The sequence below is a fragment of the Hyla sarda genome, chromosome 3, assembly GCF_029499605.1.
Source record: "Hyla sarda isolate aHylSar1 chromosome 3, aHylSar1.hap1, whole genome shotgun sequence".
Lineage (NCBI taxonomy): Eukaryota > Metazoa > Chordata > Amphibia > Anura > Hylidae > Hyla > Hyla sarda.
The window spans coordinates 305,866,436-305,893,066 of NC_079191.1; the positions used below are offsets into that span (position 1 = coordinate 305,866,436).

At 44.3% G+C, this 26,631-nt stretch overlaps 1 protein-coding gene across 8 annotated transcripts in view; it reads right to left on the bottom strand.

Annotated features, from left to right (window-relative positions):
- The window catches only part of ARID4B (AT-rich interaction domain 4B), a 424,644-nt gene that overhangs the window by 12,472 nt on the left and 385,541 nt on the right, over positions 1 to 26,631 (bottom strand). For 6 of the 8 annotated variants that reach the window (XM_056566987.1, XM_056566988.1, XM_056566990.1 and 3 more), the window contains one exon: positions 4,995 to 5,207. The exons of the other annotated variants lie outside the window; for them this stretch is intronic. In XM_056566987.1, the coding sequence (XP_056422962.1) occupies positions 4,995 to 5,207 (213 nt within the window). The remainder of the gene's footprint in view (positions 1 to 4,994; positions 5,208 to 26,631) is intronic. 8 annotated transcript variants of the gene reach the window in all.

Genomic DNA, 26,631 nt, shown 5'->3' on the forward strand with positions numbered 1-26,631 from the left:
CACCGTGGCTTGACTCTTCCTTTACCTTCCTCAGTCCATTTATTATTTTAATACATACCCATCTGTGTACCCCTTTTTGTCTTTTACTTGACCCTCTTTTTATAATGACCAGGTCGGTTTCTTTCCTTCTTTGGATTAATAACATCATGCTCTCTGAAAAAATGTCAGCAGTTCGGGAAGATACCCTTGATTTGTTCTATCGAGTATGGCACCGTGGCTTGACTCTTCCTTTACCTTCCTCAGTCCATTTATTATTTTAATACATACCCATCTGTGTACCCCTTTTTGTCTTTTACTTGACCCTCTTTTGAGATCTGGGTAGCCCTGTCCCTCCCCTATCCCATACCCCATATATTGTACTTCATCTGCCCACTCTCTGACTTCCACCCCGGTTTTGAAGTTATCTGTACTATATTTGCCTTTTGACTTGCTGCGCCCTAGTTTGGGATTCTGGACAAGCTGTATGTAAGTTTTATATTTCTGTCAATAAACTGTTTTGTTTAACACTAAAGTTCCTATACCATTCGGTAGAGAGGGAAGGAAGCAAAATATCAGTGATTGCTCTCTGGTATAGTGGGCCACAAGGAAGGTCCTCCATTTGGTAAACAGATGTTTTGCTTGCATTTCTTGACATTCTGCATCCAAGCTCATGATGTATATACAGGTCATGATGGCGTTAGGAAGGTATGGGGCAGACTCCTCACTTGAGCCCATATCATATGGGGTGGCCCCCAGCTGTTTTCAGCACCTAAGGGGGCCACCACTAATAGCTGGCGTGCAGCAATCGACATGGATGGCTTTTAATCCTTTAGGTTGTCGCTGTCAAAGCTGTCCAAAGGGACACTTAAAGGTCTAAAAGGACCATAAATGTCTGCGCCCAATGTAGGAAATTGTTGGAATCTTGCACAATGTTTGGATAAAAAATTTAAAACAATAAAGGATTGGTGAGTGTCACTTTTTGCTCTCTATTTCATTATATTAAAATATAACATTATTGACATAGACATATAAAAAAAAAAAAAAAACAACAACAACCTCAACATTGTGGGGTTTTTATTACATCATATTCTAGAAAACAATAAGTAAAAAGCAACCAAAAATAAGTAAAAAGCAACCAAAAAGCACAACCAATACCTCTATAACTAAAGATCACAGTGCAAAAAATGAGCCCTCAAACAGCCCAGTATGTGAAAATTTTTTAAAGTTATAGGGATCAAAAAATATCAATTTGGAATTTTTTAAATTAGTAAAACATAACAGAAACTATACAAATTAGGTATCAAAGCAGACCTAAAGTATCAAGATATGTTAGTTTGACCGCACTGTGAATGGGGTAAAAGAGAACCCCCCAATTATTTTTCAATGTCAAATCACAAATATATTTTTATCCATTTCAAAGCATATGTTATGGGAAAATTAAGGAAGTCATTACAAAGAACAATTGGTCCCGCAAAAAACAAGCCCTCTTATAGGTGTGTAGGTCAGTTATGGCCATTAAAGGGCATCGAGGAAAAAATCTAAAGTGCAAAAGAAAAAATTGGCAAGGTCCTTAAGGTCTACAACAACATCCTGGACAGTTGACAGTTTGGGACTAAGCTACAGCCTCATCAACACCCTTTTGGCAACCAATAAAATTACATGGACCAATTGTGGGACAGCCCGAAGGCCTGAGGAGAGGAGGATAAAAGGGGAGAGAAATCTTTCAGCTATGTCTAGCTATGTAAGACACAATCGACTTCCAGTAGTCCCGGACCTTAGCACAGCCCCACACAATGTGTGATCAAGCCAGTCTTCATTTTCACTGGTAGTAGCGATTTTAATGTGCTCTTTTGGGAGCTATCCCCATTTCCAAGATGTCCTCCATGTTTGACAATGCGGTGAGGTGTACATCTTGCTCAACGTATGCAATCCTTCAGAGGTTCGAGGGTGCATATTGTTGTGTGAGATATGTGTGGGTTGCTCATTTGGAAGCCTCGATACTGGATCTAGAGGAGCAACTGGTGATACTAAGATCCACTGACAATATGGAAGGGAGTCAGCTGCTGAGGTGGGGGAGGATATTGGGATGGGGGTGCAGGACAGTTAGAAAACAGCTCAGGGGGAAAAGAGTCAGGGAGGCTAGACCTGATCTGGCACACACCAACAAGTTTGTCTGGTTGGCAATTGAGGGGGATGCCAGTTCATAGCTAGAAGTACTGCAGCAAGTCACTGCAACTGCCTGCAATGTCTGCTCCAGTAAGGTGGGAAGGAGGAGTGCATGGGAGGCCAGACAGGTGCTGGTAGTGGGAGACTTAAAGTAGATCTGTAGTGTACACTTTTCATAATCCCCTGTGCCCGGGCCAGCATTCTACGTCCACATATGGGGTATTTCCGTACTAGGAAGAAATTGTGTTACAAATTTTGGGGGTCTTTTTCTCCTTTTATCTCTTGTGAAAATGAAAAGTATGGGGCAACAACAGCATGTTAGTGTGAAAATTTTTATTTTTTTACACAAACAGGCTAGTGTAGCCCCTAACTTTTCCTTTTCATAAGGGGTAAAAGGACAAAAATCCCTCCAAATTATGTAACGCAATTTCTTCCGACTATGGAAATACCCCATAAGTGACCCTAAACTGTTGCCATGAAATACGACAGGGCTCTGAAGTGAGAGAGCACCATGCGCATTTGAGACCTAAATTAGGAACTTGCAATAGGGGCGGACCCGGATACAAGGATGGCGCTTGTCTCCACCAAATCCCTATGGCAGTGTTTCCCAAACAGGGTGCCTCCAGCTATTGCAAAACTCCCAGCCTGCCAGGACAGTCAATGGCTGTCCGGCAATACTGGGGAGTTGTTGTTTTGCAACAGCTGGAGGCTCCGTTTAGTAAACACTGCCGTATGAGACATTTTTCATTTTTATTGGGGGGGGGGGGGGAACAGTGTAAGGGGGTGTATATGTAGTGTTTTACTTTTTATTTTGTGTTAGTGTAGTGTTTTTAGGGTACATTCAAACGGGCAGGGGTTCACAGTGAGTTTTGCGCTGGGAGTTTGAGCTGCAGCAGAAAATTCACTGTAAACCTGCCCGTGTGAATGTACCCTGTACATTCATATGGTTGGGTGGGGGCAAACCTTCAGCTGTTGCAAAACTACAACTCCCACAATGCACTGACAGACTGTAGACTGTACATGCTGGGAATTGTAGTTTTGTAACAGCTGTAGCCACACTGGTGGGGAACCACTGAGTTAAGAAACAGACTCTAGCTCAGTGATTCCAACCCGTGTATTTCCCCTGTGGCAAAACTACAACTCCCAGCATGTACGGTCTGTCAGTGCATTCTGGGAGTTGCAGTTTTGCAATGTCAGGAGGCACACAGGTTAGGAAACACTGAGTTAGGTAACAGACTCTAGCTCAGTTTTTCCCTAACAGTGTGCCTACAGTTGTTGCAAAACTACCACTCCCAACATATACTGACAACCAAAAGGCATGCTAGGAGTTGTAATTATGCAACAACTGGGGAGGAACAGTTTGGAGACCGCTAAGTAGTGGTCTTCAAACTGTATCCCTCCAGATGTTGCAAAACTACAACTGCAAGCATGCCCAGAATGTCCTGGCATGCTGGGAGTTGTAGTTCTGCAACATCTGAAGGGCCATATATTGCAGAACTACACCGTCCCACATCCCTGACTGTCTGGGCATGCTGGGAATTGTGGTTTTGCAACATCTGGAGCGCAACAGTTTGGAGACCACCGTATGGTGATCTCCAAACTGTGGCCCTCCAGATGTTGCAAAACTACAACTCCCAGCATGCCCAGACAACCTTTGGCTGTCTGGGCATGCTGGGAGTTGTAGTTTTGCAACTTTTAGAAAGCCACAGTAAACCAGCGATCTTCACTGCTGCCTCCTCCACCACCGCACTTTCCGGCCGCATTCCTCCTGCCGTGCACGATGTCTCTGCTGCTGCCCCTTCGGTAAGCCGGCCATGCTCCCCCCTCGCCGCACTTGTTCCCCCCTCTGACCGGACTTCGATCGGTGGGCAGAGCGGGAAGAAATTAACTTTAACCCCCGCCCCCAACTGCCATTGGTTGGTTAGTCCTGACTGACCAATGGCAGGGGATAGGAGGAGGTGGCAACACTGCCCCCTCGCTCCTATCCTTTAGCATGGTCGGAACTCTTTGACAGCTCCAATCACTGTTATTTTCCAGGCATTCGGGTCACCTGTGACCCGATTGGCCCAAAATCGCTGCAAATCGCTGGTATGAATTGACCGGCAATTTACGGCGATCGCTGACATGGGGGGAGTCTCATGACCCCCCCCTAGGCATTGCCATGGGATGCCTGCTGATAGATATCAGCAGTCATCCCTGTCCGATCACCGCCCGGCAAGCGGTGGTGATCGGAAATATGGAGGACGTAAGGGTACACCCTCCATCCTTAAGTACCAGGACACGAGGGCGTACCTGCACGCCCTCTGTCCCCAACAGGTTAAGGAGTTAATATATTTCATAAACATTTTTTATTTCCTTTTAATAGAAATCATGGCTTACAAAATCATGGCTTTGTCCAAGCTGAAGGACAGGCATGGACAAAGTCCAGTAGGTAATAAGACAGGACAGGTGAAACAAAGTTATAGTTATAGTTTAGTGATATTTTCTATGTGTCCAGACTTTATGCACACTAATGTGCAGACACCAATAAAATGGCACTGCATAGTTGTACTGAAAATATGTTTTTCCTCTCCATAAGAACACAGTCACAAAAGAAGTGAAGTGTGAGGTCATCAGTAGAGAGTTACAGGTTGCTTGCCTTCAACACATTTTTTAATGATAGCTCCCTCTGCTGGTTAACCGTGGGAAATATGAAAATTATATAAGATTTTTAATGTTTCTGGGCAACTGAAAAAGCAAAAGAACATTGGAAAAAAAATTATAAATTTTTTTTAAAATGCATTTCTAAATTAAAAAAATACATTTGGTGACCTGTTCCCTTTGATTTCATAGCAGAATGGTATACATACATAGCTGGAAACTCCACTTGTACAATTTAGGCAGACAATCATTATATTCCTTCTGAAAAGATTCTCTTTCTCTGTTTTTCACATATTTTCCTGGCGTACACAATCCCAATGATATTTTGGTTTGTTTTGATGTTACTCCAGAAAATGACTTTGAAGTCTGATGTTTTGAAAGACTTTCACCACCAGAAAGGTCTTCACTATCACTGGTATGAGCTAAAGGAAAGGAAGATAAATGTTACTGTCCTTAGCACAGAATGTCAGTAATCTACACTGCAAGTCTTCTACACTGACTATGCAGAAATAATGACGATGGTAGTTACAAGATATACCCACACATTTAAACTACTTGTATCTACCAATTTCAGTTTTCTTTCTCATAATGTACTCAAGAAGCAACTCTAATGCTTTATATAAATGCACACTGAGAGGGCAAAAACTCTAAAGACATTTTTAGAATGATATATTTATGTCTACTTTACTGTGTCAAAACACCCTGTAGATACCCTGGGAATGCAGGACTCGACTCCTCAAGCTTCCTAGCTGCAGCATTAAAGCATGTCATGGCACGTCATGTTGCTGCCAATAATGTTCCATCTCTGCGGTGGAAGACTCTGTGACTTTCCTTACTAAACAATGTACTGCTCTTGAAGCTGCTCATTCAGCCTTAGACACCAAGGTTTCATATCATGCTGTGATCATGAGAGACTTTGCCCTACATGTCAACAAACTGAAGAATCAGGTTCATCGAAACTGCAGGGTCTAGAAGAATCCCTGGTGGGTGAAAAGTTAATGAGTGCTTTGATGGCCATATTGAATGGCTATTTGGGTGCCCCTGATACCACTCATCTTAAACAGGACTGTACTCACCAGAGGGAAACATTCTCTGGACTGGAATAGGACATGTGACCTTCTCTTCAGGGTACATTTCTTTCAACAAAAGGAAAAGACACAACGACAATTGTAGCTGTGTAAAAATAGGGAGCATGCTACCCCAAACACCAAGCACCCGAGTAGTGGGAAGGAAAATTGGATATAACTCACTTGGAGTCAGTGGAGGGCAGTAGATCAATGCCACTGACCCACCACAACACCTCAGAGCCCCGATATCATATCATACTGTATGTGTCATTTGACAATCCTTCTCATATTCACTATAAAACAGTTTGCTGGTTGCTGGTTAAAGCCCCAGGTCCAAACATGTTAAGTCGGTCCATACAATGCAAAAAAACAAACAAGGAAAACAAAACCAGTGCTCAGAGGAGGATTATGTCCATTAAATCATAAATCTAGTAGTCCAATTTCAAACTTACTTTCCTGCAGGGGGATAAAGTATACACTTTTCTCCCTCCTTCAGGATGGTTTTATACAGATAACTTCTCTATATACACAGTTCCACCGGCCAAAAAGACACAATATAATCTGGTATCCTTACAGTTCCACCGATCAAGGGGACGCAATAAATTGTGGTATCCTAACAAAATCCCCAAGTCAATAGACCAATTGGAGCTAGTTTAAGAAAAATGTCATGCTAACAAAAAGATAAAAGTCTAATGCAATGAGTTTCAGAGGTCTTAGCAATTCTCCTTTGTCAAGTAAATTACATTTTCTAACGACAGTACCATTTATATAACTTACAATGTGACCTTAGCGTCACTCCATTCCCGCTGAAGCCCATGCCATACCAGAAGTTCTGCTGTCTTCCTATTCCAGGTAATGCTGGGGAATCAGTAATATCACTTCCACTCCACATGGAATGCTCAATGCGCTCTACACCATACTAACTTTAAAATTTGGGTGGTCATATCCAGTGACGTCGCATGGAATACATTATGTATTCGACACATATCTTCTAGTCCCCATCCTAGATATTTTCCTCCAGGAACTGGTTGGCCCGGGACCACGCTAGTACAGGTCTAAATCCAGAACATTTCTTTATTACACAACTGTTTGAAATCATCTTGGGCTATTTTTTCAAAAGGGATATATGTTAAAAATTCTGGATTGTTCTGGTGATCTCGAAAATGTTGCAAAACACTGTGCAATTATAGCCCCTAGTTATGTTAGATCTACAGTGATTTATTCTGGAGAACAAACAATTTGTGGTGTTCCCAATATAGATCTGAGTTTGCATGGGCATTCCAACACATACAGTAAATGATGTAGCTAGAGCTTCAGTTAAGATATTTGTTTATTATACATGGTTTGCTTCCCCTTTGATACTGATTATTTTTTTATTTTGATTAGTAATTTGCATACATTTACATTTTCTTACCCCACATTTGTACACCACATTTATGTGTTGCTGTTTGTTGTTTTCTTGGTACATAGGATACCACATAATTTTCTAGAGTTTTAGCCTTCTTAAAGGGATAGTACAGTGGTGAAAAACGTATCCCCTATCCTAAGGATAGGGGATAAGTTTGAGATCGCGGGGGGTCCGACCACTGGGGCCCCCTGCAATCTCTCTATACGGGGGCCAGGCTCTCCGGCCAGATAGAGGGTGTCGACCTCCGCACGAAGGGGCGGCCGACACGCCCCCTCAATACATCTCTATGGCAGAGCCGGAGATTGCCGAAGGCAGCGCTTCGGCTCTGCCATAGAGTTGTATTGAGGGGGCGTGTCGGCCGCCGCTTCGTGCGGAGGTCAACACACCCCCTTCCCGCGGGCTGTCGGGGCTCTGTACAGGAGATCGCAGGGGGCCCCAGCAGTCGGACCCCCCACGATCTGCAACTTATCCCCTATCCTTAGGATAGGGGATAAGTTGTTCACCACTGGGTTCACCACTGGATATCTCCTTTAAATATGCACATCCATTTTTTGGTTGGAGATATTTACTCAAAATGGGCTTTCTCATAAGGATATTCCACTTCTCCCACAACAATTTCTGAAAAAGGAATTGGAAGTGTTATATTTTGTTAAAAATGAAACATCCATTTCCTTACTCACCCTGTGTATATAATGTTTTCAATTTTTTAGAGACATTTGATGTTGGCTTAAACTACTAGCTTTTTTTTAGAAGCCTCTTCTATTAGGGTGGGAAGATATCTCTTTTCAAAAAAGCACTTAGTTAAGATAGCTGCAATTCTGTCTTTTTTTTCATATTTGGCAGAATGAAATGTTGTTTTTCCTAGTATTCTAGTGTTACCTATTGTAATCCCAGTAACTATTTGCGTTCACTTTTTGGGTCACTATGTATTTCCCTCCAAAAAAGTATCAAGATCAAAGAATGTTACCTTATCAAGAGAATTGAGTCCTTAGATAAACCCTTGCATGGTATCCTGTGATCCCTTCCAAATTATTATTAAATTGTCAAAAAACCTTCCATAGAAGACAATTCTGGGATCCTCTATTCCCTATTCGAATGCCCCCATGTGAAGGTTCGCATAGCAAGGGGCAAATTTTGTACCAAATGCTGTACCTTGAACCTGCACATATAAGTCCCCATCATATGAAAAATAGTTATGGTTTAGCGTTAGGTAACTTAATTGCCTTGAAAATAAAGTTTTGCTGCTTAAGAAGCATTAGTGAATCTCCAGCCAGGAAGGATGCAACTGCTACAACTCCCATATCATGGGTAGTTCTACATTGTTTAAATTTAGCCCTGTACTAGCATGGTCCCAGGCCAACCATTTCCTGGAGGGATATATCTAGGATGGGAACTAGAAGATATGTGTGGAATGCATAATGTGATCCAGGTGACGTCACTAAATATGACCACCCAAATTTTATATGAGGGTTTCATGTGGAGCGCATAATGTGTTCCACGTGACGTCACTTGAAGTGACGGAACGGATTCCACAGCACTATCTGGAATAGGAAGACAGCAGAACTTCTAGTATCGGCATGGACGCCGATGGGAATGGAGTGACACTATGGTCTCATTAGAAGTTATATTAATGGTACTGTCGTTAATGTGCTTGACAAAGGAGGGCTGTTAACATCTCCGAAACACGTTGGTCTTTTGACTTGGGGATTTTGTAAGGATACCAGAATTTATTGCGTCCCCTTGATCAGTGGAACTGTGAGGTTTTTTTTGGGAGTATTCCGGATTCATGAGAGAGCGACCCTTTAGACCCAAAAGATGGAATATTTAAGAGAAGGATGGCCACAATTGATGGACAAAATAAAAGGACATATAAAAGATGTGATACCTAAGGACCCAACTATATCTTGGGGCTAACCTTATTCTCAATTAGAGAATAAGACACCAATGGCTTCACAGACAATCGCATACACACCTGTAGGAAATAATGTGGTAAAAAAAATTCTGTGATTTATTAAGGCATATTATAGATTTGTTGTTTCCTTATATGAAGTGGGATTGCCACCTACTGGCTTCAACTGCTCTCCCCTGCGACTTATACAGGATAAAGGATGACTACCTCTACACTAAAGGGCACTGACACACACACTACACCCCCCACACGGACACTTGTCTCACAGATTTAGAGGGGCAAAGGTTTATGCAGTAATATCAGGAAGTATAACTTTACTGAGAGAGTAGTGGATGCATGGAATAGCCTTCCTGCAGAGATGGTCGCTGCAAATACAGTGAAGGAGTTTAACCCCTTAAGGACCCTTGACGTACGCGTACGTCATGACACTCTGGTACTTAAGGACTCATGACGTACGCGTAAGTCATGGAGAATTCCGGCCCCTACCGCGTGCCGAGCGGGGATTGGATCGGGATGCCTGCTGAAATCGTTCAGCAGGCATCCCGTGCAAACGCCCAGGGGGGTCATCAGACCCCCCCAAGTCGGCGACCGTGGCAAATCGCAAGTGAATTCACACTTGCGATTTGCGCGATTCTGGGTCTATAGTGACCCGGTATATAAGGGGGATCACGGTTGTCTAAGACACCCACGATTCCCCTGAAGGCGTAGGAGTGAGGTGGCAGGGGTGCCACCCCTCCTATCCCTGCTATTGGTGGTCTAGAGGCGACCACCAATAGCAGATCGGGGGCGGGGGGGTTAACTTTCGTCTTCCCCGTCCTGCCCCCCCACAATAGGCAGGGCAGAACGGGGAACGAAAGGAGACTGGCACCGAAGATCCACTTACCGATCCGGACGGGCGACGAAGGTCGGCGGTTGGCGATGACGTGCGGCTGGATCCGACGGAAGCCGGTGAGTTGCCTAGCAACATCTGGAGGGTACAATTTGAGACCGTTATACAGTGGTCTCTAATTGTAGCCCTCCAGGGTTGCAAAACTACAACTCCCAGCATGCCCAGACAGCTGTCTGGGCATGCTGGGAGTTGTAGCTTTGCAACAGCTGGAGGGCTACAGTTAGAGACCACTATATAGTGGTCCCTAAACTGTAGCCCTACAGATCTTGCAAAACTACAACTCCTAGCATGCCCAAACAACTGTTTGCTGTCTGGGCATGCTGGAATTTGTAGTTTTGCAACAGCTGAAGGACCACAGTTTGGAGATCACTTTGCAGTGTTCTCTAAAACTGTAGCCCTCCAGATGTTGCAAAATTGCAAATCCCAGCATGCACAGACAGCAAACAGCTGTCTCGGCATGCTGGGAGTTGTAGTTGCGTACCTCCAGCTATTGCATAACTACATCTCCCAGCATGCCCTTCGGCGATCAGTGCATGCTGGGAGTTGCAGTTTTGCAACAGCTGGAGGCAGACTGGTTGGAAAATACTGAGTTAGGTAACAGAACCTAACTGAAGGTTTTCCAACCAGTGTTTCTCCAGCTGTTGCAAAAGTACAACTCCCAGCATGCATGGTCTGTCAGTACATGCTGGGAGTTGTGGTTTTGAAACAGCTGGAGGTTTGCCCCCCCATGTGAACGTCCAGGGTACATTCACACGGGCAGGTTTACAGTAAGTTTCCTGCTTCAAGTTTGGGCTGCGGCAAATTTTTCGCCACAGCGCAAACTCCTAGCGGGAAACTCACCGTAACACGCCAGTGCGAATGTACCCTAAAAACACTACACTAACACATAATAAAGAGTAAAACACGACATATACATCCCCTTATACTGTCCCCCCAAATAAAAAATGTATTGTATGGCAGTGTTTCCAAAACGGAGCCTCCAGCTGTTGCAAAACAACAACTCCCAGCATTTCCGGACAGCCACTGACTGTCCAGGCATGCTGGGAATTTAGCAACAGCTGGAGGCACCCTGTTCGGGAATCACTGGCGTAGAATACCCCTATGTCCACCCCTATGCGATCCCTAATTTAGTCCTCAAATGCGCATGGAGCTTTCTCACTTCGGAGCCCTGTTAAATCTCAAGGAAACAGTTTAGGGCCACATATGGGGTATCTCCGTACTCGGGAGAAATTGCACTACAAATTTTGGGGGGGCTTTTTCTCCTTTTACCCCTTATGAAAAGGAAAAGTTGGGGGCTACACCAGCTTGTTAGTGTAAAAAACTAAAAAAAATTACACTAACATGCTGGTGTTGCCCCATACTTTTTATTTTCACAAGCGTTAAAAGGAAAGAAACACCCCCAAAATTTGTAACGCAATTTCTCCTGAGTACGGAAATACCCCAGATGTGGGCGTAAAATGCTCTGCGGACGCACAACAAGAGAGCGCACCATGTACATTTGAAACCTAAATTGGTGATTTGCACAGGGGTGGACGATTTTACAGCGGTTCTGACATAAACGCAAAAAAATAAATACCGATATGTGACCCTATTTTGGAAACTACACCCCTCACGTAATGTAATAAGGGGTGCAGTGAGAATTTACACCTCACAGGTGTCTGGCAGATTTTTGGAACAGTGATCCGTGAAAATGAAAAATGTAATTTTTCATTTGCCTAGCCTACTGTTCCAAAGATCTGTCAAACGCCAGTGGGGTGTAAATACTCACTGCACTCCTTATTAAATTCTGTGAGGGGTAAAGTTTCCAAAATAGGGTCACATGTGGGGGGGTCCACTGTTCTGGCACCACGGGGGGCTTTGTAAACGCACATGGCCGCTGACTTCCATTCCAAACAATTTTTTTCCCAAAAGCTCAATGGCGCTCCTTCTCTTCTGAGCATTGTAGTGCACCAGCAGAGCACTTGACGTCCACACATGGGGTATTTCCATACTCAGAAGAGATGGGGTTTCAAATTTTGGGGGCATTTTGTCCTATTACCCCTTGTAAAAAAATTTAAATTTGAGGGAAAACTAGCATTTTAGTGAAAAAAAAAATAATTTACACATCCAACTTTCACGAAAAGTCGTCAAACACCTGTGGGGTGTTAAGGCTCACTGGACCCCTTGCTACGTGCCTTGAGGTGTGTAGTTTCCAAAATAGTATGCCATGTGGGTTTTTCTTTGCTGTCCTGGAACCATAGTGGCTTCCTAAATGGGCCATGCCCCCTAAAAACCATTTCAGCAAATTTTGCTTTTCAAAAGCTAAATCTGACTCCTTCTCTTCTGAGCATTGTAGTTTGCCCGCAAAGCATTTTATGTCCTAACATGGGATATTTTCATACTCAGAAGAGATGGGGTTACAAATTTTGGGGGTCATTTTGTCCTATTATCCCTTGTAAAAATTTTAAGTTTGAGGGAAAACTAGCATTTTAGTGAAAAAAATAATAATAATAATTTTCACATCCAACTTTAACGAAAAGTCGTCAAACAACTGTGTGTGTTTACACTGTGCACTGACCAGTGACAGAATTTAAACTAGACTGCTGACTGCATGGGGTGCAGTGTTTGCGTTTTCACTAGGCTGTAGACTGATCATTGGTAGTGTTTTATGTTAGACTGTGGACTGACCAGCAGCAGGGTTAACACTAGACTGCGGACTGGCCAACTTAATTGTGCACTGACTGGAGGAACTGTTTATAGCCACTGGACTGAGCGGTGGCAATATTTATAGCACACTGCCAACTGCCCGGTGACTATGTTTACACTAGACTGCGAACTGACCGGCAGCAGCTTTTACACTATACTGTGAACAAACCACCCTTGCTGTGGGCGAGCTCCCTTTGGTGGATGGGACCCTGAGTACATGATATATGTTCCCCAATTTATCTCCACAGAGGCCCCAGAGTGAGGACAGGATATGGGGGTTGGTACGGTAGGTGGACCTGATGATGTGATGTGTTTTTTTTTAACCTTTTGTCTGTGCTTATTGGATTATGTATATGCCTGATTTGGTTGTGTATAAAAGCTGTGTGTTTTCCTTGTCATTATTGTAAAATGGGTTGCTGGATCTGAAAGAGAACTGCATGTTTTATATCCCCCAAACATGGAGGCACCAGTGATGTCATTATGTTCTATGTATACCCCCTACTTTTTTGTTCCTATATAAGTTGAGCTGTTTATCAATAAAGTATGTCAGTTGATTTCTTAACTGTATGCCACCCAGTTTTTGGGATAATGAAAGAGCTACACAAAGCTACCTTTTTAACCCTTTCCCGCAAATGGACGTACGTATACATCCATTTTTCTGCTAACTTGCCGCAAATGGACGTACATATACGTCCATTTTTCTGGTAACTTGCTGCAAATGGATGATGGGGCGATCGCATATTGCTGGGCACCCACCACAACTGACAAAAGCGAAGTTGAGCTCCCATACTGACAGTAAACCCCGTCAGTGCTGCAGTCAATGTGACTGCAGCACCGATTGCCGGTGACAGAGGAAGGGAGCTCCCTCTGTTCTCCAATGAGACCCCACAATGCGATTGCAGGGTCTCATTGGTAACCATGGTAACCAGAGACCTCCGAACGGCCACTGGTTACCTGGCTACGGAAGCCGATCAGGCTCTGACCGACGCAGAGTCTGATCTGCTATACGTATCAGTGAGACAGCTGTCAGTGTAACACTGTCAGGCATCATCCATTGCAGTACAGATCTGTACTGCAATGTATTATAAGTGTCAAGTCCCCTAATGGGACAGTAAAAAATAAATTAAAAAAAGTAAAAAAAACTATAAAATGAATAAATTTTAAATAAACAACAAATATAAATAATAAATAAATAAATATACCCAATCTCCCTTTCCCTCCCCAAACATTATATACAAATATTTGGTATCGCCAAGTCCATGACAACCCAAGCAATAAAACTATCACATTATTTAACCTGCACGATGAACGCTGTAAAAAAAATTAAATAAAAACCTTGTCAAATTTATGGCTTTATATCAATGCTGCCTTTGTAAAACTAAAATAAAAAGTGATCGAAATGTCCCATGTACCCACTAAAAATTTCAACTCCTCACTGAAAAATTTGTCATTACACAACATTGTCGGCATGAAAAAAAAAATACAGCTCTCAGAAAATAGCGATGCACTGAAAAATATTTTTAACATCAAAAATAGTTTTTATAGTGTAAAAGTAATAAACCATCAAATAAAGTAAATAAATGTGGTATCGCCATAATTGTACCGACCTGCAGAATAAAATTGCCATGTCATTGATACTGCAAGGTGAATAATCTCGCCAAAATTACTGCTTTTTGGTAATCCTGCCGCACTAAAAATTTTATAAAAAGTCAGCAAAATGTCAGTCATACCCCAAAATAGTACTATTCAAAACCGCTACTAATCCCGCAAAAAATAAGTCCTCACACAGCTCTATTGGTAAAAAAAATAAAACAAAATAAAAAAAAAGTTACAGCTCAGAATATGGTGCCATTTTTTTTTTAACAAAAAAAATAAATATTTAGTGATGTTAATGGGGTAAACCATAAAAAACATATGTAAATTAGGTATCAATGGTACCAATAAAAGCATTAATTTGTCTCGCACAAATATTTTGGAACCCAAAGCCCTCTTCTAGAGATGAGCGAATTTACAGCAAATTCGATTTGTCACGAACTTCTCGGCTTGGCAGTTGATGACTTATCCTGCATAAATTAGTTCAGCTTTCAGGTGCTCCGGTGGGCTGGAAAAGGTGGATACAGTCCTAGGAAAGAGTCTCCTAGGACTGTATCCACCTTTTCCAGCCCACGGGAGCACCTGAAAGCTGAACTAATTTAGCAGGATAAGTCATCAACTGCCGAGCCGAGAAGTTTGTGACAAATTGAATTTACTGTAAATTCGCTCATCTCTACCCTCTTCATCTAGGGTAGGATGTTTGGTAAAGACCCAAAATCCACATGGTGCTCCATCATGCATGTGTGTGAGTCATATAGCGCACAAGGGCCACATATGGGATATTTCTAAATATGACAGAATTAGGGAAATAAATACTGAGTTGTATTTCCCTGTCAGCATCTGCTGTGTTGCTAAAAAATAAAATGGAGCAAAATGGCATATTTGCAAAAAATAAAAAAACATTTTTGAATTCCACTTTGCTTTAATTTCTGTGAAACACCTAAAAGGGTTAATACATTTCCCAACTGTCATTTTGATGAGGGGTGCAGTTTTTATAATTTGGTGATTTTATAGGGGTTCTTACATACAGGCCCCTCAAATCTACTTCAGAACTGTACTGGTCCCTAAAAAGATTTGATTTTGAAATTTTGTCTATAATTTTGAAAATTGCTGCCAAACTTCTAAGCCCCATAATGTCCTAAAAAAGTAAAACAATTTAACAAATGATGCCACTGGATGGTAGACATTTTGTAAATGTGAATTAATAACTAATTTATATCATATTACTATCTTTCTTTAAAGTAGAAAAATGCAAATTTTTTCTATTTTTCCCGGAATTTTGGAGTGGTTTACTCAAAAATGCAGAATGCATTGACCAAAATTTACCACTAACATTAAGTACAATTTGTCCCGAAAAAAACAATCTCAGAATCACATTGATAAGTTATAACAACATAAAGTGGGACAGGTCAGATTTGAAAAATGGTCCTTGGTCCTTAAAGGGGTACTCCGCCCCTAGACATCTTATCCCCTAGGATAGGTGATAAGATGTCTGATCACGGGAGTCCTGCCACTGGGGACCCCCGCGATCTCTCCTGCAGCATCCCCGTTTCTCAGCTGCACAGAGCGAGTTTCGCACTGTGGCTGATGACGGGCGATGCAGGAGAAGGAGTCTCCTGACGTCACGGTTGTAATGCTACCTGTTACGTCTTAGGATGACTGTACAGATGGAAACATTGCAAACTAAAATTACCTTCATGCGCCATGACCTACAAAAGGTAGCAGATCGCACTATGGTGACGGAGGGCCTCATTAGTGACCTGGAGGGTTCCATGACCTTGCTGTCTGGGGAGTCTGAACAACATGCTCAAGATATAGTTAAGGTTGATGACTACAAGAAGATATAGTTAAGGCTGATGACTACCAGTTATGCCGGGTGCACGGGTGGAAGGTCGTACTCCTACAGAAGTTGTGGAGTCCTCGCTGCGGGACCTGTTCTTAGCTTACTTACCCTGCTGTCTGCTGCGGAGCAGGCTCAACAGGTACCTATCTGTCCTCTGCCAAAGGTCACCCACGATGACCTATGCTTGTGAAGTTATTGCACGTTTGTGACATTATTGTCTGCCTGGCCAGGGAAAAACAATCAATTGCTATGGCTAGGCACACCTTATCATTCTTTACTGACTACTCTTCAGAGGTGCAGAAAAAAAGCTGTACCTAGCTCAGCTGAGAGTGGATGCTATGGGGATCACAAATTTTTCCGATGGGTCAAGGAGGCTCTGCGCTGGTTGGACATCCCTGAAATTCGCCAGCAGACCCCTCGCGTGTCTCCACTTCGGGATCTGGACTGATCAGACGGTATGCTGTGATTTCTTCAGTGGAACAGACTCCACATAGTATTGCCTGGGCCTCTTTCATTATTAATAGGGGATCCCTTTATGTTCAGCTGGTTAGGAATGCTTGGACTGCAATGTTGCCAACTGTATTTCATTATTGTTTTGTTATTCTCTGGTGTATGGAACTGTACTTACCTTTTGTATTTATCAGCAGGTAGACTTACTCTTAGTAACTGACTCATTTGAGATTCTTCTGCTCTTCTATGTCTCTATTTTTAACAAAGGCTGCATACCTGTTTATTTCCCATGAACAATTAAAGCTTATGTTTTTTTTTCTATGCACGTTTCATATTGCTGACAGGCCACAAATTGTGGTGTCTATTGTAATTCTGCTGGTTGGCAACCACCGGTGTACCATATGTCCTGGTTCTCACCAGAGTTGGATGAGATTCTCTATGCCATGTGTCTGCTGTATTTCCTGGTCTTCCTGCTGTGGTGTGTCTCTTGCTGCAGTTTCCACTCTGTCCGCTAGGGGCCACGCATGAGCACTGGCTGAGTTTTATAGTGCCATTGTGCACTCCCTATTGAATAATCCTCCATTCTCAGCAAGGCACTGCATATATAAGTCTGCCACACCTGCTGTTCCAGGCTTCAGAAAGGTTGCATTTTGGTTGTGTTTCCTGTATTGCTAAGGTCCCTGAACCCTGTCTTCTAAATCTGAAATCTTGATCCTGTCTGTCTGTTGTACCTGTGTTCCTAAACCTGCCTGGCTACTGGACTTTGACTTGGACTGTCGACCATAATTCCTGTCTGATTGCAGCTTGTTCCAGCCTGCACATGTTGCCATCCTAGTTAGCTGTTCTCACAGCTTCTGCTATAAACACCTGTTCTGCTCTGCTGCATCTGACACTATCTTTAGTGTCAGTTAGCCCCATTCTAGAGATCTCACCAGTAGGTATAAAAAATGCTGGCTCAGAAAACAGAGGTGCTCTTGCACGGGGACAAGATCTTATTTTAGATGCCAGATGCAATGTTCTACCAGACCCCATGGAATAGTATTCTGTTCTTTTTTGTAAGGTGGTGTCCACACAGACAAAAAATTAGCAGAATGTCCGCAGAAACAGAAACAGGTGCTGACATTTCGCACATTTGGCCGTGAGCGCATGGTCCCGTTACCTGCTGCTATCGGCGGAGCTGGGATTTGCATCGCGGGACGTGTCCGCATGTGAATCCCAGCTTGTCACTCACCTGGTGCTTCTCCTACCCCCGCCTCTCTGCTCCGATGCGCGTGTCCCCGTCCACTAGGGCGCGCGCATGCCGGAGCTTTAAGATTTAAAGGGCCAGTGTGCCCATAAGTGAAGTAACACCTGTGGCTCATTGATAAATTCCTCCACCTCCCACACTTCCCTGCCAGATCTTTGTTGCCTTAGAGAAAGCATTCTCCTATTCCGACCTCCTATCTCGACCTCATATCCCATTCTCCTATCCCATCCTCCTATCTTGACCTTATATCCCATCCTCATATCTTGACCTCCTATCCCGTCCTCATATCCCGACCTCCTATCCCATCCTCATATCCTGACCTCCTATCTCGACCTCATATCACGTCCTCCTATCCCGTCCTCATATCCCATCCTCATATCCCGTCCTCATATCTCAACCTCATATCCTGACCTCCTATCTCGACCTCATATACCGTTCTCATATCCTGTTCTCCTATCTTGACCTCATATACCGTCATCATATCCCGACCTCATATCCCGACCTCATATCCCGTCTTCATATCCCGACCTCACATCCCGTCCTCATATCCCATCCTTATTTCCCACCTTCATTTCCTGTCCTCAGGTGGGACTGATTTGTGATGAAGATATTGTAAGCTGAAAATAGAAGGGGACGTGGCTTTGTGGGACTGGGCGTTATTTGCAAGCTAGACCAATGCACAAAAAGGGTAGATAATAAAAGAGGTGGGGCTTAAACAGTGGGCGTGTCTTTGTGAGATGGGGTGTGGCTTGAAAGCCGGACTGACACATTCCCCAGGAGATGCAGAGAGGAGCTTGTGGAGTAAGGTACTGGAAGTCCCATATACTTGCATAGGACTTGAAACAAAAACCCATTTTTTACATAAAGGTGTAGGTAAGGGTTAATTTAACCATCATATATTTTTATTAGACATATAAGTAATATGTGTACCAGGTAATATTGAAATATCTCCAGCCGTATGGAAGTTATGTGGGAACATACATTTCCCATTCATTTGCATGGGACTTTAAACAAAAACCCTGACCCTCACAAATGGGGCTAGTTAAGGGTTAAATTAACTATCCTATAATTTAAGTGGACATATAAGTAACATGTGACCAAGTATTATCGAAATATCTCCAGCCATTTGGAAGTTATGCATATATTAACATATATTTTCCATAGACTTGTATGGGACTTTAAACAAAAACCCAGACCCTCGCAAATGGGGGTGGGTAAGGGTTAAATTACCTATCCTATGTTTGTTGTTGACATATAAGTAACATGTGTGCCAAGTTTCATGTTACTATCTTTAGCCGTTTGGACGTGATGCTGGAACATACACACATATTTGTCTATTTTTTAACGTAAAAATTTGCGCAAGAGTTTTTTTGCGTCTTTTTTTTTTGCACAAAATCTGACAGAATTCTTCATAGCCATGTCTACAGTTAAGTTTACAATAGAGCACTTTCTACTGCAGAATTGAATTTATTAACTGCGTGTTTTTTTTTATCGTAAAAAAAATGTGCAAATGCACTTTTCTTGCGCAAATATACACCACCTCGGAGGACACGTATCAAAGTGTTCTAAAGCATCTGAGAATTATATTAACTATTTTGTGACAGCTAGGACTACTACTCCCATCACGGACAGACTCTGCCTATGATGGGAGTTGTAGTCCAGGGGCTGAGGTGCAGATCGCACCAAGTCATTCTCCAGAGACCCGCTGTGATCTGCATTTATTAACTATAAAAACCGGCGGCACATATGACTACACTGCGCTGTCCGCCGGCTCCTGTATACTGTATCACATTTCATAATCCCCGCCCGGGAGACGGAAGCTCTGATTGGTGAAAAGCTATTCACCAATCAGAGCTCCTGTCTCCTGGTGGCGGGGATTATGAATTATGAGTTGTGTATACAGGAGCCAACGGCAGAGCAGTGGAGCCGCATGTTCCGCCGGCTTTTACAGTTATTAAATGCGGATAGCAGCGGGTCTCTGGAGAATGACCCGATGCGATCTGCATCTCAGCCCCTGGACTTTCCCATGATGGGAGTAGTTGTAGTACCGCAGCGCTGAGGGATGGCACTTGCAGATCCCCCAGCTGCGGGACTTTTATGACTACTACTCCCATCGTGGACATACTCTGTCCATGATGGGAGTTATAGTCCAGGGGCTGAGGTGCAGATTTCAGCAGGTCATTCTCCAGAGTTAACAAGCCGGTAGCACATGCGGCTACAATGCGCTGCCCGCCGGCTCCAGGCTCCTGTATATACATCTCTCATAATTCATAATCGCCGCCACCGAGAGACGGGAGTTCTGATTGGTGAAAAGCTATTCACCAATCAGAGCTCCTGTCTCCCGGCGGCGATTATGAAGTATGAGAGATGTATACAGGAGCCTGGATCCGGCGGGCAGAGCAGTGTAGCCGCATGTTCTGCCGGCTTTTACAGTTAATAAATGCGGATCGCAGCGGGTCTCTGGAGAATGACCCGGTGCGATCTGCACCTCAGCCCATGGTCTATAACTCCTATCATGGATAGAGTCTGTCCATGGGAATAGTAGTCCTAAAAGTGCCGCAGCCGGAGGACGTGCAAGTGCCATCCCTCAGCGCTGCGGTACTACAACTACTCCCATCATGGGAAAGACTCGGTCCCATGATGGGAGTTGTAGTCCAGGGGCTGAGGGGCAGATCGCACCGGGTCATTCTCCAGAGACCCACTGCGATCAGCATTCATTAACTGTAAAAGCCGGCGGAACATGTGGCTACACTGCGCTGGCCGCTGGCTCCTGTAAACATCTCTCATAATTGATAATCCCCACCGCCAGGAGACAAGAGCTCTGATTGGTGAAAAGCTCTTCACCAATCAGAGCTCCCGTTTCCTGCACGGGGATTATGAAATGTGATACAGTATACAGGAGTCGGCGGGCAGCGCAGTATAGCCGCATGTGCCACCGGCTTTTAAAGTTAATAAATGCAGATCGCAGCGGGTCTCTGGAGAATGACCCGGTGCGATCTGCACCTCAGCCCCTGGACTATAACTCCTATCATGGACGGAGTCTGTCCATGTTGGGAATAGTAGTCCTAAAAGTGCCGCAGCCGGAGGATGTGCAAGTGCCATCCCTCAGCGCTGCAGTACTACAACTACTCCCATCATGGGACAGACTCGGTCCCATGATGGGAGTTGTAGTCAAGGGGATGAGGGGCAGATCTCCAGAGACTCTCTGCGATCCGCATTTGTTAACTGTAACATGTCGCTACACTACGCTGGCCGCCGGCTCCTGTATACATCTCTCATAATTCATAATCCCCACCGCCAGGAGACAGGAGCTATGATTGGTGAATAGCTCTTCACCAATCAGAGCTCCCATTTCCCGCACGGGGATTATGAAATGTGATACAGTATACAGGATTCGGCGGGCAGCGCAGTGTAGCCAGCTTTCACAGTTAATAAATGCAGATCGCAGCGGGTCTGCAGATTGCAGCGGGAGAATGACCTGATCTGCCCCTCAGCCCCTGGACTATAACTTCCATCATGGACGGAGTCTGTCCATGATGGGAGTAGTAGTCCTTAAAGTCCCACAGCCGGGGATGTGCAAGTGCCATCCCTCAGTGCTGCAGTACTACAACTACTTCCATCATGGGACAGACTCTGTCCCATGATGGGAGTTGTAGTCCAGGGGCTGAGAGGCAGATCACACCGGGTCATTCTCCAGAGACCCGCTGCGATCCGTATTTATTAACTGTAAAAGCCGGCAGAACATGCGGCTACACTGCGCTGGCCGCCGGCTCCTGTATAAACCTCTCATAATTCATAATCCCCGCCGCCGGGAGACAGGAGCTCTGCTTGGTGAATAGCTATTCACCAATCAGAGCTCCCGTCTCCCGGGCGGGGATAATGAAATGTGATACAGTATACAGGAGCCAGCGGGCAGCGCAGTGTAGCCGCATGTGCCGCCGGCTTTTACAGTTCATAAATGCAGATCGCAGCGGGTCTCTGGAGAATGACCTGGTGCGATCTGCCCCTCAGCCCCTGGACTATAACTCCCATCATGGACGGAGTCTGTCCATGATGGGAGTAGTAGTCCTAAAAGTCCTGCAGCAAGGGGATGTGCAAGTGCCAATCCTCAGCGCTGCGGTACTACAACTACTCTCATCAAGGGACAGACTCTGTCCCATGATGGGAGTTGTAATCCACGGTTAGAGGGACAGACCTAGCTACACAGTCCAGGCCTGACTTTGTTCTCATTATGCGTTTTGCATAATGAGAACAGAGCCTTTCTGGCAGTGTGTTCCCTAACATGGAGACACCAGCTGTTGCTTGACTAAAGCCTAACTAAACTTAGCAACAATTGGAGGCTCCCTGTTTATGAACACGCTGCATTATGTGCGCTCTCCCCAGCAAAAAATTTACTACCATATTTCTTGTTTTTCTTTTCTTCTCATTTCAGATACGTGAATGCGGAGGACTTCGTCAGATTCGGTGGACTGCGACAATGACTAGCGTTTTTTTTTTAATTTCAATAAAATGGTTAACGAGGGCTGTCGGGGAGTGTTTTTTTCAATACATTTTTTTTTTCAATGTGTTGTGTTTTTTATAATTGAATTTTAAGGCTAAGTAGTGGAAGCCATCTTATAGACAAAATCCATTACCATGCCAGGGCTTAGCGTTAGCCCCAAAATCAGCTAATGCTAACCTCTAATTATTACACCGGTACCCACCGCCACAGGGGTGCCGGGAAGAGCTGGTACCAACAGGCCCAGAGTGTAAAAAATGGCGCTCCTGGGCCTAGGCAGTAACAGGCTGGCGTTATTTAGGCTGGGGAGGGCCAGTAACAATGGTTCTCGCCCACCCTGGTAAGTCAGGCTGTTGCTGCTTGGTTGGTATCTGGCTGATACTGAAAATAGGGGAACCCTATTATTTTATTATTATTTTAATTAAATAAATAAAACGTGTGTGGTTCCCCCATTTTTTTTATTATCAGCCAGACACCAACCAAGCAGCAACAGCCTGATGTTACCAGGGTGGGCGAGGACCATTGTTACTGGCCTTCCCCAGCCTAAATAACGACAGCCTGTTACCTCCTAGGCCAAGGAGCGTCATTTTTGACGCTACGGGCCTGTTGGGACCGACTCTTCCTGGCACCCCTGTGGCAGTGGGTACCGGGGAGCAATAATTGGGGATTAGCGCTAGCTGATTTTGAGGCTAACACTAAGCCCTGGATTAGTACTGGATTCTGTCTACAAGACGGCTTCCACTACTGAGCCTGAATATTCAATTATAAAAAACACAACACATTGAAAAAAACACACCCCCACAGCCCTGGTTAACCCTTTTATTGACATTTAAAAAAACACTGTTCATCATCGCAATCCGCCGAATCTGATGTAGTCCTCCACATTCCCGTATCTAAAATGAGAAAAAAAACTATAAAACTACAACCATTTCTGTGATTCACATTTTTTATGTAAACTGGACTCTCACCCCTTCGAAAATATCATGTAAAGCAGACAATATACGTGGACACGCCCACTTTTACAAAACTGACATGAACAGTGTAAACCGCGGCACAAAGCTCTTTGAAAATGTGGTCAATACTTTTCACGCAAAAATTATTATAATTTTTTTTGGGTGCAAAATTCTTTGAGACTCTCCCCCTCTGTGTACTTGATAAAGAATTATGATTTTAGTATTGTGCAGTTTTGTTCAGCGCACACTGCTACTCCGGCACGTCTAGCTATGTAAGCAGTGTACCGCGGGAAAATGCCACAGCTTTATGAAGAGTGAGGTAGAGAAGGAGTGCACGGTAGAGCGAGGGGGGCGTTTCTATATCTGCACAACTTTAGTAAATCTTGAGCAAGAGTGTAAAATAGACACCTAATGATAAATCTCCCCCATTGAGTTTTATATATAAAGGTATCTGTGTGGTGAAAACTTTGTCTTGTTTATATCTGTTTTATTTGTACTGTAATTATTTTTGTTTCATATTGAATCATTAATTTATTAAGTTCTCCCTAAGTCTGGTAAAACTAACCCTATATTGTTTTTGAAGAGTTGGGTTATAGTTCTAAATTTACTAACATGTTTGGCTATACTATAGATTCAGATTAATCTTTTTTGTTTTGATAAGCTGCTGGGAATGGTAGACTGCATTTGGAAATTGTAGTAGATCAAGATTGAAATGGAAGCTTTCGGAGGGACGTCATGGCGTAGCAGCTGCTGCGTTATGCGGCTCCTCCCCCTTACCTCCTCCTCCCCATGTGTCCTGGTCCATGGCGGCTCTGGACTTTCCAGAACCGAAGGGAGCTGCTGCCTGCGGCCGGTGAGGGATCGATGGAATGGCAAGGTCCTTCTGGGGGCTGATGAAGATTTGAGCCCTGGCGAATGGTGCCGCCTTGCCCAGCGGTAAGGTCTGAATGGCTGCCGATGCGGGATCTGTGAGTCATGGGACCCTGCGATGTGAGACCTGCGGGGTGGAATGGGGGGGGGGCTCTGGAAGGGTGGTCGCTGGTCCGGCTCTTCCCCCACCTGCTCCCCCCTCTTCCTCCTCTCCCTCCTCCCCCCTCCTATTTGCTTGGCACCAGTGGCCGGACCTGTTTGAGTGGTGCACGTCTCGGTCAGCTGACTTGGGCCCATGTGCCCGGAACGTCCGGCATGGACAAGGTATGCGCTCGGAGGCTCCACACACTGCCCATATTGGCGGCTCCCCTTCTCTCCCCCCCCCCCATGCTTTTTGGGGGGCAGGGGGGATGGGTGACTCTTAGCTGCCCGGAGGATATTGTGGGGTGGGGGCTTGGGGAGTAATTGTTTGGAAGGACATTGCCACCACTGGGAATCCCAATGATTGAAAATCTTCTTATATTATACTCCCCCACTTCTGAAAACAGAGTCCCAGAGACTGAGGAGCTCAGGAGACAGCTGACGGAAGGAGGCCTGCAATCACACCAACCCGGGACTTTTAAGTACAGCGGGAGACTGTGGAAGTATGTAAGGGGAGGATGGAGATGGAGGTAAGACACACCATATAGAGCGTGGATATAGAGCCGGCTAAGCCTTTTTTTCCCTCTTTGTTACCCCTCTCCCCCCTTAGGCTATTGGTAATATACATCCAGTAGGGGAGAAGAGACGTATGAGAGACTATGCCTCCCAAGATAAAAGTACGAAGATCTGTTTCCCCTAAAAGGGTCACTGGGGCAGGCAAGATTGATAAGTTTGTAAAAAAACCTCTCCAGGGTGGACTAAAACAAGAAGTAGTCGGAATGGAGAATACAGGTTCTCGTTTCGCAGTATTACAAGATATATCTGATGATGGGGAGGCAGCAGGAGCCAAAAAAATGTAAAATAGAGAGGATTTTGGAAGAAGTTCAGAGATGTAATGTAATCAATGCCTGGCTGACCTTCACACCCAGGTTGGGTCTCTGGTCTCTGACATTTCCATAATTAGGGACGAGACTAATAACATTTGTGACCGTACTAAATGGATAAGTCACTTCCGGGAGTTGAAAAACAAGTTTCTGCCTTAGCAGAGGAGTCTAAATCTCTAAGGAAAGAAGTAGGGGAGTTGAAAATGAAAGTTACCGATCTGGAGGATAGATCTAGAAGAGCAAACATCAGGATGGTGGGATTCCCAGAAGAGGTGGAAAATGGTGACATTAGATCTTTTTGCTCCACCTGGCTGCAGGAACTGGTGGGACACCAGGATCTAACTGCATTGTTCGGTTTGGAGCGTGTTCATCGGGTCCCGTCTAGGAGGCCCCCGGCTGGGTCTCCCCCAAGGACTATTATAACTAAGCTTATTAGTTTCAATGACCGGGACATCATAATTTGTAAGGCACGAGAGAGGGGCCAGCTCTTTTATAACAGGGTGAAAGTTTCAATATACCCAGATTATGCCAGGGCCACTCAAATAGAAAGGGCCTCTTTTAGAGATATAACGAGGCGGCCCGCGGCAGCCAAAGTAAAGTTTTCGTTGATATTCCCCACTAAATTACATGTGATGTATAATGATAAAGTTTACTTTTTTACATAGTGTGCTGAGGCGGGGAATTGGTTGGACCAGGAAGGGATAAAATTACTATTAGTATTAGTTATTTGTCCGGCTGACATCTGGTGTGGACAGATCCCCGATTCTATGTTGGGTTGTGTTGGAACTGGATGTCACCTAGGAAAGGGAAACTTATGTATTCATTTTGGACAGGAGAGAGCATACAGCTATTCAGCTGGGGTCTCTGTATATATACATAGGGCCATCCCAGTTAAAAATTTTAGTAAGAAGGTCGATCAAAGGAGACAGTATGTTTTTTTACATGCTAAGTTTCATGATTGGGAAGGAGTGATGGCCTTTTTCTATGTCCCTTCGCCATTCTCCACTCAGCCTCTTTTAGACTTAATTGTTTTCTGTAAAGGGAAAGAACATCTCCCTCTATATCTGTTGGGGGATTAGAATTGTGTATTTTGTCCCACTCAGGATAGACCTTCAACCAGGGTCAGAAGAGAATCAGAAACCCCCCTCCTTAAAATATGTGTAGAGATGGGTTGGAGAGACCCGTGGTGTTTAATGAATCCTAATAGGAGGGTGTTTTCTTGCTTCTCGGCCTCCCATAAAGTAGCATCGCGAATTGATATAGCTCTCTCTAACGATAAGGGGTTGCGGTTCATTGAATGTATTAGATATGAAGGAAGGACCATATCAGATCACTCTCCAGTGGTAATGGAATTGATAATTGGGGACCGGGAAAGTGAGAGGGAGAGGGTCTTTAGTTTGAATTCGCACT